A 14,918-nucleotide genomic window follows, 5' to 3' on the forward strand; every position below is an offset into this window, starting at 1 on the left:
GGCAGATTTCAGCTGAGTGCAATGTAAGCATCTTTTTAGCTGTTATGTTGAATCATTTGAGGAAAGTTCTCCTGTAAAGCCAGATATATCATTTAGAGATAGAGAGCTAATAAGGGGTAGAAGGGAGGTGGGGATTGGTTTATTTTTGTGTAAATAGTGTCAAGATGATGTACCCCAGTGCTGGTGGGGTACACCCTCCTGTTGTTCTTTTGGTTGAGTATCCCTCTTCTCTTATTGATACTTTGCCTGTCAGTGATCCCTTCCTGTTCTGTAAGTGGAAAAATATTCCTTACAGTTTTCTGAGGAATACATGGCCAAGTGAAAGTGTAAATTAGAGTATTTTTTGACATTTTAAATCCCTCAAGGCATGGCACTGAATAAAGTCCTGTAAATGCATTGTCCCACAGTTACCCCAGAGGTCTATAGTCTAACCCAGTAGTTACCTGCCATTCAATTTGTATGAAATATTAAATGCTGTGAGCAAAAGTGTTAGATGTGTGGCTCTGCTAGACTGATCAGCAGAGAAATGGTTAATAACACTGACATCTAAATTGGCTTCATGTTAAGTGTCAGTTCTCACACAGAGCTGAAGAAGAGCTATTGTTTCAGGCAGTCTGTTTGCAGATGCATGTGAACAGTCTCCAGTTGCTTACATAAGGGTCAAGGGTGGGAAAATAGCTTTACAACTCCACGGACAGCAACCATAAAGGAATTGTGTCAACTAGCAGTCCTGCCTGCATGTTTTCTCTTTATGCTATGTGAACTGTTGGTGATCTATAAAGTGATCACTGTCAGTGCACCTGAAATAGGATTGTCACAAGAGAATGTTTTATTTGTTATTCTCTCTTATTTAACATACTAAAATTGTTAAATTTCAGAGAATTAAAGAAGTCGCTAGCAGAGTTCTGAAACAAAATTTAATGCTAGTAGTAGTAGCCTCAAACATAGATTTCTCAGAATTTTCCACTCACAGAAGACTGCAGTAAATAAATGGTCTTGCAGGAAGGAGACCCAAGAAAACTTAATGTAGAATTTCACTCAAAGTACTCATTCTAGTGCCTGAATCTTTCTTTAGTATCAGAAAAGCAGACTATAATAAGTAAAAGCTTACTAATGACATAGTTTATACATTGTAAGTTTTAGAATATTAAGGTAGCCTGCTTTCTTGAAAAGTGTAAGTATATCAAGCAGTTTAAGCTCACTATTATCAGCTTATTGACTATTAAAACTACAGAATGAAAAAGTAAAATAGTTTACTATGCAGTTTTTCTCTAAAATCCTCAGGAGAGCAGGGAGAGGGAAGCTGGTAATTATGTTCAAGTGAGAGTAAGATTCAAGAGTTCTGACCACAGCATCATTGGTGCTACTGGAATGGCTGACCTGCAGGGGTTTCTTCTGCTTTAACACATTCCATCCCTGCATGGGATACAAAAGTTGTCATCTCAGTTAAAAACAAAAAACCAAAAACTGTCAGTGAAGACACTGCAAGTTTTAACCCTAACAACTATTTTCCATTTCCTATTGGTAAGTCCTATGTTGAGAATTACTTAACATTAGCAAAATGTACTTTTTAAGAATATGACTTCTGGCTCAACTGTAATGTTGAAGGCACTTTCATTAAAACATTAACATGACTTCATCTTTAATTGCCACTTCAAGGTTCGTCACTGATTTGAAGCACAGATTAGAAAATATTTCAGTTAGTTCTCTGACAAGTTTATGGTAATCTTTCATCGTGCTTAAGGTAAATAATAATAGACAGGACAACAAATTCTGTTTTATTTCAAACTACTCATAATCTGTGTGCTCCTGTTAAAAAAAATGCATCAAGCCACAGTTAGTGAGTGCAAGTCTGGGCTCAGATCTTCTTACTGTGTTCCACTCCTTGCAGCATCATTTCAATTTTTTAAGAACAGGAACAGACAAGAACAGTATTTTGCTTTTCCTTAAAATTAATTTCAGTGTCATGTGCTGAGCAGATAACCCTGAGAATCAAGGGTGCTTTTCTGATGGATGGATTTAGAACATAGGCATTAATAATACAAATCTCCCCAAGTGCCTGACAAATGTGTCTCATCTGTGAAAGGACTACTTCTGGTGATAGGAGGATAGGTCTCCATGCCAAGTCATTACATGGTCTCTTAGCTCATGCTTCTACTGACGTTCCAGTTTTTGAAACGTGGAGCTCTGTTTGGAACTAAAATCAAATCAGAAGCCCATTTTGGGTAATTATCATGTGGTAATTCCCTGTGAGTACTTCTCTGTGCAAACAGAGATGTTAAGGTAAAAGATGGAGCCTGCATCAGTTTAGACAGAGCTTACTGAGTCACTGATTCCCAAACATATGTTTTGTTCTTAACTTCTGTTTGTTTCCAAATTATTTCAAAGAGAATAAAAAAGCAGTCTCATTTTTCTTTCTGGGTTCTCTCCTGAGCACATGGCTACTGGTTTTGTGAGGCACTAGTTACATGCAGTCACACATCTATGTTTGCATGTAAGAGTAGTACTGTATAGTGTAATGCTTCCAGAGAAGTTGGAAAACACCATTTCCTTTGACATAGGTATGGTTTCACAATGTTGGCCCAATGACTGTAACTGTTGTATACATCTTTTATGAGATTTAGGTCATTTTATTGACTGCCTTGGTTTAAGGCACAGTGCAGTGTGGATTTGTGTTTTATATTATTGCAATTGAGAGTGTCCACTATAAGAAATTACCAGTAATGTGCTGATCACAACCAATAAAAGATTTTGGATGAAAGCAGAACCTGCTGTCAATATATTTTAAGAAAATCAAAATAGTGTATCACTTTTAGCTCCTTTACCAGTTTGTTGGAATAAGGCCAGTGAACCACTTTATATAGCTGCTTGCATACATGCCTTGCACAAAGAAATTCAAGGTAATGTCACTTTGCCTTATACCTTTCTCTGGTATGAATGACGTAGCCAAAGAATAAATGGGAATCTGGACATGTGGATGTGAGTGGCAGCCGTCCTGTCAGCACCTTGGGGATAGCTCCCTGGTAGCTCAATTTATCATAGCTGTAAGCAGCATCTTAGAGCCACCCCGCAACAAGCAGCCTTGATTTCAGGCGTACAACAGAGTAATTTGAGACCAGTGCACACAAATATATGCATTTATGCTTTCTCTGTCACTGATTCATGTTTTGCTAGGGAAAGAAAACCAGAGACTCCTTTATCTTTCTCTCGGAAAGCTGTCACTCACATAGGTTTGTGCTGCTTTCTTCTTCCACTTTCAATGGATGGAAGTGAAAAAACCCCAACATTTCTTGTAAGGGAGCTGGCAGTAGGGGCGGCTGCATCACCGATGGGAACAGAGGCTCTCCCTTCTGCTTCTGGATCACACAAGGCTGAAGCAGGTGAAGAGCTCACGCTTCCTATCTCACTGCAGCTTCTCTGGCTCCCTCCATCTGGCACAGAGAGTCTAGGAGCCAGTGAAAAGCTGTGGCACTATGCTGGGAGCTGAAGTGCCAGCACCACAAAAGAGAAGTGGAGACAGAAGCTTAAGCCCCCTTAACTACCTCCTGTTTACTCTGTTTTTGGCTAGTAGCCTCTTTCTATTTGGGCTCCCTAATCATTGATGTTGTGAGTAATCTTGAAGCTTTGTGTGTATTTTGCAAAAAAGCCTGGCAAACAGGCAAAAGAAAATAGAGCAAAGTAATTTTTGTGCCATCTCTAAAAAAAAAAAAGTTCACAAAGCCTACATACAAAGATTCCATTACTTTTTTTTTTATTTACAGTAATGTTTTAGAAGAAAATAGGTGCCTCATATAAATTTGTGTAAAGTTTTTGAGGCCAGTGGCATCAGTTAGCAGCAGTTAAGATGTGACTTTTTCTCCTGCAAACTCCCTGTAGCAACAAATATGGCTTTTTGAGTTGAATTTGTTGAATTCAGTAATGCATTCTCACAACTTTAAAATAAACTACTGAAGCAACTGCATCCATGTATTACCAGTTAGGCCTACGTGGATGTCTAGGAATGTAATGACTCCAGCTGCAGACAGAGTTTTGCTACCTGTGCCTGTGAAAGACAAAGAGGTGCATATATTTATATGCATAGCTGCATGTACATTTTTGAAAATCTGGAAATCTAGGGGTTCTGTGAAGCACTCAGTAAAATTTATATCGAATGCAAAAAAGCATATTGCTAAATCTCTCAAAGTTCAGTAAGTTCTCTCTCTTTTTTTTCATTTGATAACCCTGAAGATTGGTGGCTGAGTATGAACAGATACACTTTTGAATGTGGGGGGAAAAAAATATAACTGTGACAAAATCATTTCAATTCAAGATTATTCTTAGATGCTTAAGCCAGTGCATGAATCCAACCTCAGTACATTAACTTGTGATACTTAAAAACAGTTAATGTGTTTTGTTTTATTTGTTATTTCGTTGAGCAGATGGTAATGGTTTTGACACAATTCAGGGGGTTTTTTTTCTTCTTTTCTTTTCTTGAAAAAGACAAGGCTCTTTTTCCCACTTTGTCACAGCTGGTTACCAATCAATCTCAATTCACGGTACAGTGATGATAGCACATGTTGTTCGGGGGCCAAATCTGATTGGGTTGCATTTTCAGCAGTTTCATATAAAAAAAAATTGTGTCTGTATGGCAGTGACTGTCAGCACACTATTGTACAACTGTCATTAATCAAAACTAGCAACAATGAATGCATTCACATGTGCTAGAGACTGCCAGATTTCACTCAAAATCACCCAATTTCTATTAGAAATTCCTCACCAGCAGTGTTTTCTCATCTGCTTGTTGTTTCTTGTGTTTCTTTCTTCCCTTCCAGTCCCCTGCTCCCCCCCCCCTTCCTCCTTGGTTAATTAAAGGCAGATCTACTCAAACTGTGACTTGTAGAACAGAAATTATGTAACATGGTGCCCAAAAGTGGCTGGTTTATCTCTAGGCACAAGCTGACTAGCTGTTTAAAAGACCTCGCTGAGCTCAGTCTGATGGCTGAAGTCTAAGCTGAACTGAAAGGTTTTAAGCACCTCCAAATGTGTAACAGAGAGAAGTACTTAAAATCAATTAGATGGCCATAAACATGTGAAACTGACTTCTGAAGGCCTATGCTTTTAGCTGAATGTTGGCATTAATTGGCTAGGAGTCAGCAATATTTGGGCAATATGTCAGAAGGTGTTTCTTGACACTGCACATATTTTGAAGACATTGCCTTCTTAGTGCACTGACAATGTTAAGGAACAACTTAACCAGTACACTCTGGTTTTCTGCCATTCCATTATCAATCCAGGAGTCTGGTAACCTCTCTCTGTGATTGGTATTAGCAGTCAGAGAGGCCCTAATCCTGATTCCCAAGTGTTCAGTAGCACTAATCCAGATGTGAGTGAACTTCTCCAGAAACTCAGGTGAAAACACCTCGCTATGGGAATATGAGGCCCTGGGACAGAGAAGAGACAAGGGACTGTTCGAGACTATGCAGGTGGATGCTTGAGAAACTGAAAACATATTCAGGCTTCACTCCTTGTTACTTCATGGTCCCTTTCTCACACAAGCAAATTGTGCTGCTGTGGATCAGGCTAAAAGCAAGTTTTTTCCTTTCTCCTTCCTGCCTGCTTCATCTGTCAAAGCTCTTCACTGAACCGTGGTGACTTCTGGGGACAATGTGGGTGGAACAGATGACGGAGGGGCAGCGTATCAATACTTCAGGACAGCAGATGGTTATAAGGTCCCATGGGTCCATCTATGTATGAATCTAATTGCTAGATGGCACGTTCTGTCAGGGTGGTCCAAAAACCCAGTGTGGCCTCGTTGGAGAAGCAGACTAGGAGAGCTGGACCTCTCCTTGAAGTAGCTGATAACTGGGTCATGATGGTGACATGTTTATGCCACCCTCCATTTCATGACCCAAGTGGGTGATGATGCCTGTACCCTCGCTCTGGGTCCTGGCATGCCATGCAGCGGCTCATTCCCCCAGCAGCCTTTGCACAGTTTGCATGATTGGCAGGTGCAGGCATAAAGGCTGCTGAAGCCTCCAAGGCAGCTGGCTGGCATGCCAGCACCAGCGCATCAGTGAGATGAAGAGCGAGTCAGCTGCAGCCCACAGCAGACTGGAGGGCCCTGTCCCATGCTGCCTGCATCCCAGTTCAAGCAACAACTCAGTCAGATACAGTCCTACTGCCTGTCTGTTTTTATCTCAGCATTGGTTAGTGAACCACAGGGATGTTATTTGTCCTAAGGAAAAAAAAAAAAAAAAAAAAAAAGGCAATTAAATAAATGGTTAATTGTTGCCTAGCTTTATAACTGTGATTCCTATACCCAGCTCACATTTATATTACAACTGATCTTAGTTTTCTCATCTTACAGGAGCTGAATACAACTTTATATTTTTAGTCCCCTAGGGCTGGCCTTATGTCAAGAAAATAAGCATTTTCTCTTGTCTGCAAGTCTGTGGTTGCCAAAGACAAATAACTGCTCCATCGTTGTGGGATACTGTTGTCATATTTTTGAGATTTTTAAGGAGACAATTTGCCTTTTCTCTCTTATGAAAACAGTGATTGCTGTTTGCCATTGACTAGTGTAGCACAGCATGCAAAATGACATAATTTGTGAGCAGTCAAGAAGAAATGTTCCACAACTGCATATGACTGTTGAATGTAGTTGCAATAGATCTGTACTGCTCCAGAAATGGCATATTAAGTTCTTTAGTGCCATAATGTTTTTGTCCCCCTCAATGGTACTATGCTAGCAAAAAAATTGTCCCTAAAAGTTTCTGAAGTTTGCTATGGCATCTACTTATTCTTTCCTTTGGCATATCTCTTATTCATTAGTGAAACCTGAGTTATTGCATATACATTTAATTAAGTGTAACACCTAACAAAAGGGGTATTATATATATGTTTATGTTTATCTCTGACAGAATGGTTAGCCTCAATTTGGTCTTTTTTTAATTTATTTTTTGCTAATGTATGTAATGGACTTACTGAATATGGAATGAAGCTGTATTGTTTTGTGGTGAGTGTGAAAAGATGTCTTGACTTCTCTATTCTTGGAATTGCTAGTAATGCTCTAATTGATGTTGTGAGCTTTAATTAGATATAATAGAACTTTAAATGTTTCGACATGTAGGATCCTTTGAGTTAAGGTGCTTTAAAGTCTGTTAGCACACAGTGCTCTCTCTACAAATCTATACTAAAGGAACCAATAGCCATGTATGTTATGTACACAGAAATAAATGTTTCAGATTCCCAAAGTGTTTAAAAATACTCGTAGAGCCTCACAACATTCCTGGAACTAATTGCATTACATTCTTATTCATAAAAACATTTAAGGGTGCTCTTCCATATGATTTCAGTATGTTTGCTGAACAAGTCTACAAGGTCTTTACTGTATAACAAAGAGAAGGTAAATTAGTTCTTCTGAAGTTATGTCATGAGTGTGTCTACAGTGAGAAAGGGTATTAACGTCTCCTGAAGTCTCGATCTTTCTTCAATTTCGTGTTCCTCTTTCACTATTTGATACATAAGAATCTGAAGCTAACTTTAGATTCAAGGTGATTTAAGGTATCATGGGCTTATTATGTCTAGAAGAAATGTTGTTGAAAATAATTTTACAAGAGAGTATTTCAAGAGTAAAATATCCATGCTGAAAACCAGAGTTTTCCTGATTTGGGAGCCAAAGAAATTAGATACAAGATAAAGTTTCCCGTTGACTTTAATGAGCTTTGGATCACAGCCTAAAACAGTTTGCTAAGCATGACTTCTGCAGGACAATAACAATTTAACAGAAAATATTTTTCTAGGTGTAAGCACTCTAAATGCTTTGAGAATGATTGTTCACATGCTGAAGTACTTTGTATTATTTCGAGTTTTATACTCATAGTTTTAGAATTATTACAACAATAGAAACAAAGAAATGGACAAAGCATAATTGAATTGTTTCTAATTTCTTTTAAGAAAGAGAAAATGTTATTGTCCACCCTTAATGAATAATTTTGTAGTATTTCTGTGAAATTGATAAATCTCCTTTAATGTGCCTCTTCAATAAATGTCACTTTCCAGAGCTTAAATATATGTTCTATTGTTTGTAATCATGTAGTGTCAGATCTTACCAACGTGCTCACCATTTCCCTAAGGGGTTGCTGCTGTAGAGAAAAACTATATAGAAAGGGAAATTTCCAGATCAGCAAAAGGTAAAATGTGTAGCTCACATAGTTAAAAGCATGATAAACTTGAGCTGTCATGTATTGATAACTGATGTCTGATAGCTTAATTTTATCTTATTGCTCTAGATCAAGGACAAAGTGAATGATATTAATAGTAAAGCCCTAATACTGAGTGAACATAGCAATACTAATTTTATGTAAAGTTTCTAACTAATGCAGAGTGCAATAAAAATGTCATGAAGATTAATGCTTGGTGGAATTATCTAATGCTAGATAATAATTTATCTTCCAAAGTTGGCTCCAAGATAGATTCAGACTGGCATATTCCAGGTGAGAGTTTTTGTTCATTTCTGTTGTCTACAGAAAGAGTTTTCATTCCTTTTCTGTAACACAGGTATGACATCAAAGATGATTATACTTTGCGCATTAAGAAGGCCGTGAGCACAGATGAAGGAACCTACACATGCATTGCTGAGAATCGAGTTGGAAAAGTGGAAGCCTCTGCTACACTCACTGTGCGAGGTGCGTGTTCCTGTGGAGGGAGGGAATGTGTCCTACATGGATAAATTGCTTTCTGGTGAAATGGGCCACATCCTTACTTGATATTGTTTGGGTTTCACACACCCTTTGCAATTGTGGGTGCTATACTGATTTTCAACCGACGTGAAATCCTGGTCCTGTTGATATCTCAGGAAAAAATTTAATTGACTTCAATAGGATAGGATCTCCCTGCAGTTAAAAAGCTGTTCCAATGTTTTTTTATTGAAGAACAGATGCATATATGTGCATAAGCAAGCACTACGTAACCGTGGGCATAGACTTTAATAAGTGAGCCATAAGTTTAGGCTATTATTCATGTTCCTTTCTCTAATAAGTATAAGGAGTATAGTAAGTAACTATGTTTATTAATGCCAAACATAATGCAGATAGTAGTATTATGTGATTAGCTCTGCCATAATTAAACTCTCTACCATTACTCTTTATCTGAAAGATAAACCCTAGCCAAAAGAAAAAGAAAATCCTAATTAAATTTTGTAAGTATTACAAGGTAAAGACTAACATATTCTTTCCTAAAATATTCTTGGTGTCTAGTATCCACTCAGTGTTTATATGCTGCTGTTTGATGTGGTAAGGAGGTTTTAAGACCGGTAGAATAATGAGTTGCCAAAATGTCTTTTGTGACAGTAGATATAGACACGCTAAAGATTATGGGGAGAGAAAAATTTTGTAGGCTAGTATTTCCATATGAGTAAATAGAATATAATAGTTATTATTTCATTCCAAAAGATAAGCAGCAATTTGGCACAATGGATATCATGCAGACACTATTTCACAGTTTAGTGGTGCATGCTGACGGTTTTCAGTAGAGCTGTGAAAGGTTAATAAAAACATTTTTAGCTTTATCTGTTCTCCTCTTTTCATACACATTAAATCAAATGTTCAAAGTCTCAGTGGATTGCTTTATTAGAACCGGGGTCAACTGACCCAAGAGGCCAGCTTCCATTTCCATCCGTTTAATGCATGGACACAGTTCAGTTTAATTTGCTGAATTCAAAGGGAAAAAAAGCACTGAGTGGCTTTGGGGGGTGGGGGGAGATGTTACTATATAACAAAGAAAAGAGAGAATTGTGATAATCCATCTGCTAAAATATTACCTCAGTGTTTGCTTTAGACAATAAGTGATAATGCAGCTCTTCCCATTTTAAGCTGAAGAAATAGGTTTACCTGCTATATGCTTGTGTAAGAGATAGTTCTTCCATTTTGTAACGTGAGAAAAATAGTCACTACAGCAAACTCCCAGAAATACTCTCACTCTGTTCCTTTGTCACAGGCAGAATCATGGTATCCAATAAATCTGGCAACCAATTCGATAGCCTTTAAACACTCCTGAACTGTGTCCACTGTATACATTACTGGAGCAAGCCTTTCAGATTTGCTACCCAGACTTGTGATATAAACAATAGCTAGAACCAAGCAAAAAGTCCTTTGAAATCACTGAAGCTTGGACCTGATGAAATTAAGGTGAAAAAAACCCAAGGAAATATATAACTTAATCGGTTTTCCTACAGTAAAAGCAGGTTTTCATTATCTTGGATATTTTTACCCCTGGGTTTGTCATTTACAGTCAAATACATAGTGTTTATCCAACACAAAGGAAGCCACAATATTATAAGCATACTAAATGTTCAGGATATCACAGAAAATGAGAAAAGCCATGAAATTCAATGGAGAAAGCTATTACTCTGAATTTTCTGGAAACAAAGGGCTGGGCAAACTCCCATTGACTTTAGAGGGACCACGAACAATGGTCTTTTTAATTAAAGGAAGCCTTAATTCTGAATTCTTAAACTTTTGCCAGTTTTGTCTGAAACTGCTTTTACTATAACCACTTGTCATGTAGAGGAGCAAAACCACATAGCATTTCAAAATTTACTTTGAGGGTGCCTTGGCCCTTGCAAGTTTTGTGTAGTTACAGCTGCAAACCTGGCAACAGCAGCATAATCCTTAGCTCCTTCATTCATGGCTCCATCTTCTCAAAGCAGGGGATGAGGATGCAGTCAGGAAGTTTGTGTTACGCTGTCACAAACAACAACAGAATTTGAATTCTGTGACTCAGCCTTCATACCCTCTCTTGGAAAGGTGCATATCCCTCTTATTCCTCATCTCTCTCCAGAAGAAGGGATATGTCCATAATACTAGAAGCCAGAAAGTCTTCAAATAGATAATGGGTGAGAAAGGGCAGCAGGCTTGAAATAGTTAAATGAAGTGGGTATGCCGAACTAAGGATAAAGCCATAGAAAGGTTGATAACTAAGAAGGTACTTGCGTGTTGTGTTAACTCTGAATCTGCATATCTTACATTTGACCCTATCTTACATTTGACATAAGCATATGGAGCTGGTTAACTTAAAAAGAAAAAGGAAAAAAAGGAAAAAAAGAATGTGCTGTTGCTCAGAAATATGTAACTACTTCTGCTGCTAAAATAAGGGAGGTTTCACCTACACAGTTGCAACCTGGAGTCAATTTTATGTCCAACTTTTCAGCTCTTCTGAAAGGGGATGTCTATATTTTATTAACAGAGGCACTGACAGCCCTCTGCCCCAGCACAAGTATAATGAAGGGCTGTTGCTATAATCAAGAAATCACTTGTTGCAGCAGCAGCTTTCAATCTTGATATCAACCTGAAACAGTATTAACCTGTCAATCATTTAGCAGCAATTTTTTTAGGAAGTAGAAGTTATCTAAGTAGTAATTTGGGAGGTTCTGGCTTGAAATCCCTATGGCCATTTCAGCCTATTTGTTATATTTTCATCAGCACTGTCAGTGAGGAAAAAGCAGTGTGCTGTAAGCTTTCATGCCCGTTATTGAATGAGAAAAACTGTCCTGGGCTTTCTGTAGCCCTTACTGCTGTACTGACTGGTCATGCTTAAAATTCAATTGGTATTTGACTCAGAAAGCAAAGCCTTGCATCTACTGGCATGACATTTGGCAGTCTGCAGCTTAAATTGATGTGTCCATCAGGATCTAAAAGTTTGTGCTAATGCAATGCAATTTTTCTTTTATCAGGCATTAACAATGATACTTGATGATGGCATGCGAAGATAATAAAAATGTTTCTCAGAGAATGGTTCCAGTCAGCTTGTTCAGATGCTGTGCTCAAGTAAATGTGATAATAGTGGCACGTGACTAAACAGTAACAACAGTAAACATTTTACTTAGGCTGTCATTTGAGGGGTTAGCAATCATGGTAGTATCCATAGTGGAAGGTAACATTACACGTCATGCATTCTGACAGATATTCTTTTCTTTTTTTAATTTCTTTTTTATGTTCTCACTACACCATTGTAATGTCAACAGCTCGCCCCGTTGGTAAGTAACCATCCTTCTATCCATTTTAGCATGGCTTCATGCAATGCTTCATCTTTCATTTGCAACAGCATTTAATTGGCTGAAATTAGCAGCCAGTGCTTAATAGTTTTAACTGTCTAACACCAGGCAAGTGATTTTGACTGACGAAGTGCTATTTCTGAACTTTGTATTTTCTGCTGTGTCATGTATAAATGCATTTGCCAAACCACCAACAAATACCAGTCAGTGAAACAGGGTGGGTGTGGTGGTATTGAGCCAAAATCACTCATTCAGATGTTTTTAACAGTCTATTTAAGGGTCTGGTATAAAAGCCATTGAAATCAACAGAAAGGATTGTATTGACTTCTGTGAGCTTCTACCAGGCCCTAGACAATCAGCTTATTATGCTTTTATTGCATAGCAGTAAAAGCACAGGCTTTGCATGTCCCGTCTTTCTTGTATCTTTCAAAGAGTTTTGAAATGAAGTAGTCCTGAAATTGAAGAGGGGATGGAGTAGATTTCCGTGCTTGTTAAGAAAGTTCATCATTGATTTTTGCCCTTGGGTCATCTTGCAGTGCATTTTGGAATGCACTGTATAGGATGCAGACTTTTTTGAATAACAAGTCCAGAGGAGGACAACCTCTGGATTTTTAATTCCCACACTGAAATTTTTTTTTTTTTCCTATGCCTTTGAAATTACTTCCAAAAATTTGTAAAAATATAACTGAGCATAATGGAAAATTTGCAACTATCAGTAGCTAAAATGCACTTTTGGTGTTCAGAAATATCCTGAACATATTATTTAATTTTCTTTCACGGATGTTTACTCTGTGCCTGTGTGGATTTTCTAAATAATTTAACCAGTTGCACTACGCCTGATTTTTGTAGTTTGTGTTTAGATATATCTTTTAGAATAATAATATGGTTACTCTGATATTTTTTTTTATTAGTGTGAAAAGTTGGTACTAGTGTTTATGGAGATTGCCGAGGCATTTGGTCTTCATTTAGTCAAAACTTTTGTTAGATACCTGTTTGACTAAAGTTTGTGAGTTTGAACTTGTCTCATCTCTTCACAGTTACGAGTTTGAAGGAAGAAAGTTTGGAATAATTTAAAGATAAAATCCAGATTAGGCCTCTGTTTCCAGGACTAAGGTGATCCCATGCTTGTTAGCTTGCTTGAACTAACATATGTAGAGCCAAACCAGGTACCTCAACAGTCACGGCATGGCTTATCCACACCTGGAGAATTCCCTGTGCAGAATGGAAATTCACTGTTCTCCATTTGGGATTTTGGTAGCAAGATTTAAAACCCAACCACTACTATATTACTTTGGCATTAGGCTAGTTGTCCAGAAATTAATTCTGAAGGGTTTTAACAGTGTAAAGCTGGAGTAAACTTGTAAGAAAATTTTCCTTTGCTTAGAAAATATAGTATGAGTTTAGTATACTTCTAATGTAAATCTCTCTTTTTAGAGAGAGGGGGGATTTACGGCTGCTTCTTTATTCACTAAGAAAATGCTACAAGATTAAAAGTATTTTACTTCTAGATATTTTTCTCACTTTGCTCACTCTTAAAAGAAAGGCAAGAAGAAAAATCACAAAGCAGAGACGTTTTTCAGGCTCTGTGAAAGCCACATAAAATAGATGACTGGAGATTCACAAGCAAATTACAGATTTCAGCAGTGTTGATGGTGTCCCATTTCGGGGCATTGATTCTTTTTTAAGACTTTTCAGGCCATTGAGTCATCTCCAAAGCTTATACAGAAGTTCTTGGTCTCAAGTTACTTTATGTCCAGGTATATGATCCCCTTGTGTGACCATGCTGTGGTCAATTTGGCATATTCCTTGTCTATGCTATTTTGTTGCAAGTGAACATCTGGTACAAAGAAAATTCTTCTTTTACATGATTTATTCAGGAAACATAAATTAGAATGGTTGACCTTAAAATAATTATTATATGGGCATATGGTCTTTATCAAATTATTTATTTTAGTGAGTATCTTTGTGAATTGTGAAAAGATTAAGTAAATAAGTCCAACCCCAAAGATATTTAACATATAGAACTTCCATACAAGTGTGTATGTAGTGATTGCTGTGTATAAGCAGATCAGTTTCTTTAGATCACTTTTATCTGATCCTGTACCTGTAGAAAAAGGCAATGCTGTCCTTATGATAGTGTATACCTTTATTGTTTTTTGCTCAATGACCTGAAATGGAGCTGGTTTCTACAGTTCATATCTCTGTAGGCAAAGCAGGTGGCTACCTATCCTGTTTTTCGAAACAGTAAGGCAAAACAAAGTAAATTCCCTCTCTACCACCCATTCCCCACCAAGAAGCCCAAGTCATCTTCTGTTAAAATTGTCATTTGACAAGAATGGTGAGTCAAATCTTGTAGTATTTTTTTTGTTCAGGAAGTTAACTGGAATGCAGAGCAAAAATACCTCTCCTTACAGAAAGGAAGCTAAAGCAAACACTACTTAATGTTATTAAGCACACAGCTCTCTAGGAGGGTGACATTTTAAAAGAAGCATATTTATATATTTATGTGTGTGTTAAACTGCAGGGGAGCAGTTTGAAAGTTTATATTCTTTTGTGACACCTGAGAATTATCTAGGTACCTCTACCTTTCATCACTACCTCCAATTCAAAGAAGACATGTTTTGACTTTATTGTGTTTTAAACAAGACCAAACCATTTTCTTTCAGTGGCTTATCACTGAAGAATAGAGAAATATATTTTTAATGTTCCAGGATTGCAATTCTTGTTGCAAACTGAATAATTTTCATTTTCTATTCAGTTTTTGCCTATTTCAAATATTTACATTCAGATAGTTGTGTTATTTTTATTGAAATTTCAGCTTGAGTGGAAAATTCAAGTGGGATTACCAATGACCATGTTTGGTTCAAGCAGTTATTAACATATGGTA

At 37.4% G+C, this 14,918-nt stretch overlaps 1 protein-coding gene across 1 annotated transcript in view; it reads left to right on the forward strand.

Moving 5' to 3' along the window:
• The window catches only part of ROBO2 (roundabout, axon guidance receptor, homolog 2 (Drosophila)), a 469,290-nt gene that overhangs the window by 337,881 nt on the left and 116,491 nt on the right, over positions 1 to 14,918 (forward strand). Inside the window, exons 6-7 of the mRNA XM_010567635.1 lie at positions 8,539 to 8,666; positions 12,002 to 12,013. Of these exons, the coding sequence (XP_010565937.1) occupies positions 8,539 to 8,666; positions 12,002 to 12,013 (140 nt within the window). The remainder of the gene's footprint in view (positions 1 to 8,538; positions 8,667 to 12,001; positions 12,014 to 14,918) is intronic.

This window comes from Haliaeetus leucocephalus, unplaced genomic scaffold (assembly GCF_000737465.1).
Source record: "Haliaeetus leucocephalus isolate CR32 unplaced genomic scaffold, Haliaeetus_leucocephalus-4.0 Scaffold228, whole genome shotgun sequence".
Classification (NCBI taxonomy): Eukaryota; Metazoa; Chordata; class Aves; order Accipitriformes; family Accipitridae; genus Haliaeetus; species Haliaeetus leucocephalus.